Genomic DNA, 4,529 nt, shown 5'->3' with positions numbered 1-4,529 from the left:
AAGCAACAAGCCTCCGAGGATTAACAAACAAAAACGTCAAACACGAAACCAGACGAACGTCAGAATGTTAGCGTCGGGTTTGTTAGCATGCTAGCGATCAGATTTTTTTTTTTGTTAAAAAACCTACAAAATGACATTATTTATGTAAACATGAAGCTGTATAAATGTGTCAATATTATTTTTCTTCTCATATTTTTTATTATATTCTGTACTCGTCTGCTCTGTGGGAACGCCGCCGGCAGTTCAACCAAAACTCTGAAGTTTTGAATCGTGGTTGCAGCCGAGTCTCTAAAAGCTTCATGGTTGTGCTGAGAAGTGCAAAAAAAATTTGTTTTTTTTTAATAGAATCTGGTAGAAAAAGTTTATTCTGGGATATTTTTTTTTAAGTAGATGTTATTTTTGATGTAATATCTCAGTTCTAAGCCTCGATTTGTTAATTTTCTTAAATAAATGGAAAGTCACAGATGAGTAGTTTAAAGACTTTTGGAAAAATCTGCACAATTTTTCATCTTTTAAAGAATCTGGTTAATATAAAAGATTAACTTTCTTTAAAATATCAAAACCTGTAGAATAAACTTTTTTTAAAAATTAAATATCACAATTTTGTAGTTTAGATTTTTTAAAATTTCCCAAATGCCGCAAAAGTTGAAAAATCTGCCTTTATAGTTCGTGGCTCTGAAGAACCCGATAATTTTGTCCCTTTTTTTTCTAAAGAGAAAAACACCTTTTACCAAAACCACCAACATCTTTTTTTTAAATTAAATTCGGTGAAAGCAGCTTTAATTAAGTGTGAAGCGTATCGAGCTCTGACCTGCAGCACCAGCGACTCCTTGTCTCCTTCTAGACGAAGCAGACGTTCCTGGTACGTTTCATTGTTGGCCGGAGAACAAAGGTTCACCTAAAAACAGAAAAACAGAAAAAAAACATACAGGATGAAGCAGAGAAAGAGAAAAGTTAAGGTTCATCCAACCAGAAATACAACTTTCCATCATAGTACGTGGAGTTTTAAAGGTTCATCCCATCAAAAGTCCAACTTTACATCCAAGTACGAATAGTTTTACAGGTTTGTTTAAATTAAAATACTAAATTTCTAACAAACAAGTGGTTTTTAAAAGGTTTATTCCTCTAAAAATACCACTTTCTGTTCAGGTATGTATAGTTTTGAGTGTTCACTTCACCTAAAATACGACTTTTTGTCTGAATACTTGCAGTTTTAAGGGTTTAATTCATATAAATCCCACTTTTCTAACAAACCGCTTGTAGTTTTTAAGGTTTATTTGAGCCACACAGTATTTTCTAATGAGTGAATTAGCGTTTTAAAGGTTCGTTCCAACCCAAACTGTTGTTTTTTGGGTAAAACATTCGCTCCTGTTTGGAGTAAACAAGCGATCATCGTGTAAAAACTGAAACTGCAGCTTCTCCTGCTGCAGAGAGCCTCGATGTGAGACCGACGGGGTGACAAATCGGCTTCGTAGGAGGTAAAAACCATCAAACTGTCACTGAGAACGCTCGACGGGTTCAGAAAGTCGGATCCGGTCGTTGTGTGAACCCAGATGAAGCTGCTGATTTGTGGACAGAGTCGCTGCTGTTCTTAAAGCACATGATGCTCAGACGTGAAGCATCATCTGACTCTCGTTTAACTGCAAATAGAAAAAGTCAGACGGGTGTGATGGAAAAACGTAAACAGATTTAAACTGGACGGAAACACAAACGTTTCCTGACACGAAGCAGTGCAGCAGATTCACGACGTCTGCAGCAGAACGAGGAGATCCTTTAACGAGGGAGTGTTTTTAAAAGCTGCTGATTCCTTTAACGAACTTTATTTTGCTTAAAAACAAAGAGAAGACTTAATTAAACATTTCTGCTTATTCCAGTGACAGTCCCTCCATACGTTGACCTGCTTTAGATTAAACGTCGTTCAAACACATTTTTTAAAACTTTATTTTAATTATTTTTACGATATTAAATTTGATTCCTTTTTATTTTAACATTTTAGTCTCTCAAATCAATTTTTAGCTATTTTTTTATTGTTTTACTGCATTTTTACGCTTTGTTTCCCATTTTATTTATTTTCATGAATTTATTTTCTTGTTCTTTTTTTTTTTTTGCTTATTTCACTTTATTAAGTTCACTTTTCACAAAATAAATCGCTGGTTTGAATCCTTTAAACAAGACATTTACAGAAAAGGTTGCAGAACTGTCCTGCACATTTTAATCCAGTTTTATGGCTGCAAACCTGTAAAAGTCTGAACTACAGCAGCTTCTTGAAGTTAAAGCTGCATTTGTCGCTTTGACTATTTAAATAAAAACAGTTTTTGCTTCATCTTTGAATCCTTTTTAATAAAGTTTTGCAGAGAAAAGTCACTGAAACATGTCAAACTGCTGGTTCAGCGAAAACATCTGCACTTATAAGTCGATAAACGGTCGGGAGAGCTCGACTCTTCGCGCCTCCACGCCTCCGTTCAAACGTCCTCTGAAGCTCTTATCTGATGCTGGAAACACAACTGAGGAAGAAAAGGAGCTTTTCTTTTTTTTTCTAACCAAACATCGATTAGCTTTAATAACCGTCTGAGAAGTCAGACGAACGACCCCGACATCGGCGTTTAATCCTCCGTCTGCAGCCGAGGTCGCTCGGTTCAGACCAGGGCGGCTGATGGACGAATTAAAGCCGCTGACGGGCCGTAAAGTCGACACTGATGCAGCAACGCGGTCAAACCAGCAGGAAGTGGTTTTTATTTCATCACTGTTGGATAATCTCTGGGCAGCTTTCACAGTAAAGTCTTCAAACTTTGCTGCTATTTAGTCGTAAATTATTCTGATTTTTCCAACAAAGTCTGAAGCAGTTTGAGTTTTTATTAAAGGAAATAAGAAGAAGAAAAACTACACAATGAATCCATAACGTTCAGCTGCTAGAACTTAGAACCACTGGTTTGTCCTCACTCAACACATTTTATGACTTCTTCTTTAAATCTTGCAGCTATTTAATGACTAAAGAACATTTTTATCCTCATAAACAGGAGCAAACTGAGTTCATCGTTCTGGAAGGAAATCCCAGTAAACTCACCAAAATAAACCAGTTAGAACTGAACACCAGTGGGATTAAATGGCAGGTTGGAAATGCAAGTTTTTTTAAAAATACAAAACAAATCACAGAAATTGCAGCACTTATCGGAGGCAGAAGCTGCAAAAACAGAAAAAATCTTTGGATTTCCAACTTTCTAGCGGTAATTGAAGTTATCATGTTTGAGGTTTTGTTTCATTTGGAAAATTAGACAAAACTAGACGTTAAAATTGTGATATTTCATTAAAAATCGCTTTATTCTTTGTGGAGGTTTTTTATTCCCCACAATAAATTTTTTTTTTTTTTTTGGTTTTTTTAAAAAATTAAAAATTCTGCTCTCCCTGATGCAACTGAGAACGTTTTAGTCACTCAGCTGCAACGTTCGCCCTGTTCGCAATAATTCCAGGACTCTCAGGTTGAAATGCATCTTTACACAGATGGGAGACGACTAACAAAATAAAAATGCAAAACAATAAATTTAAATTTACCAAAAATAAACTCCAGATTCTGTAAAAAACTAAGAATTCTTCTTGGTGCAACTGAAAAGCTACGACTCGGCCACGTGACAAAACTTCAGTGTTAATCTTGTTTATTTCCTACATCGTGTTTTTGCTGCTCATGTGTGAAGACGTGTCATGAAGCCAAACAAGGACAAAAACATCAAATAGAAATTCCAAAAAGAGAGAAAAAAAACAGCTGAACACGAGATAAATTTGAGGAGATTGTTGGAACAGATTCCAGGTGATCGGCTCAAAAATACACAACCAATAAAAAGTAAAAATAAAACGAGGTTAACCACAGGTAGCGTCTCTACAGCAGAACAAACATCAACGTCCGTCTACACGAGGACACCAGGTCGTAGTACTTTATGAAGTATTTCCTGTGACGACTCTTCAGTGGTTTTACAGTAAAAGTCGTATCCAGTGAAGTTGGTTCGACTCCCAACGACGTTCAGAACTTTAAAGAGCTCACGACAAAGAAACGGCGACTTCAAAGCGTCAAATAAAAGTTCAGAGTTTAAAGAGTTCTCAGAGGAACATCTGCAGCAGAGTTACTCAGTGGAACTGTTGAAAGAACCGTTCTGTGGTTTCATGTTCCACTTTTATCTTTTCATTGTTACTACTGTTCGTAGTATTTTTGTTATTGCCGTAGTAAAAGCAGTTGTAGTTGTTGGAGTAGTTGTTGTACTTGTAGTGGTTGTTGGTTGTACTTGTACATGTTGTTGTATATGTTAGTTGTAGTTGTTGTTACAGTTGTTTTTGTTGTAGTAGTTGTAGTAGCCGTAGTAGTTGGTGTTGTAGTTATAGTAGTTGTATTGTTGTTGCAGTAATTGTAGGACTTGTTGTAGTAACTGGTGTTGTGGTGGCTGTAGCAGTTGATGTTGTAGCTAATGTAGTTGTACTTGATGTAGTATTTGCTGTACTTATTGTAGTTGTTGTAACTGTTGTTGTACTTCTTGTTGTAGTAG

At 36.1% G+C, this 4,529-nt stretch overlaps 1 protein-coding gene across 1 annotated transcript in view; it reads right to left on the bottom strand.

The window, feature by feature from the left end:
- The window catches only part of ppfibp2b (PPFIA binding protein 2b), a 90,705-nt gene that overhangs the window by 70,560 nt on the left and 15,616 nt on the right, over nt 1–4,529 (bottom strand). The window contains 1 exon segment of the mRNA XM_008301644.1: nt 812–898. Within this exon segment, the coding sequence (XP_008299866.1) occupies nt 812–898 (87 nt within the window).

The sequence above is a fragment of the Stegastes partitus genome, unplaced genomic scaffold (assembly GCF_000690725.1).
Source record: "Stegastes partitus isolate 25-593 unplaced genomic scaffold, Stegastes_partitus-1.0.2 Scaffold1694, whole genome shotgun sequence".
In the NCBI taxonomy this organism is placed as follows: domain Eukaryota; kingdom Metazoa; phylum Chordata; class Actinopteri; family Pomacentridae; genus Stegastes; species Stegastes partitus.
The sequence above is the reverse complement of the archived record's forward strand: the minus strand, read 5'-3'. Positions and strand labels throughout refer to the sequence as shown.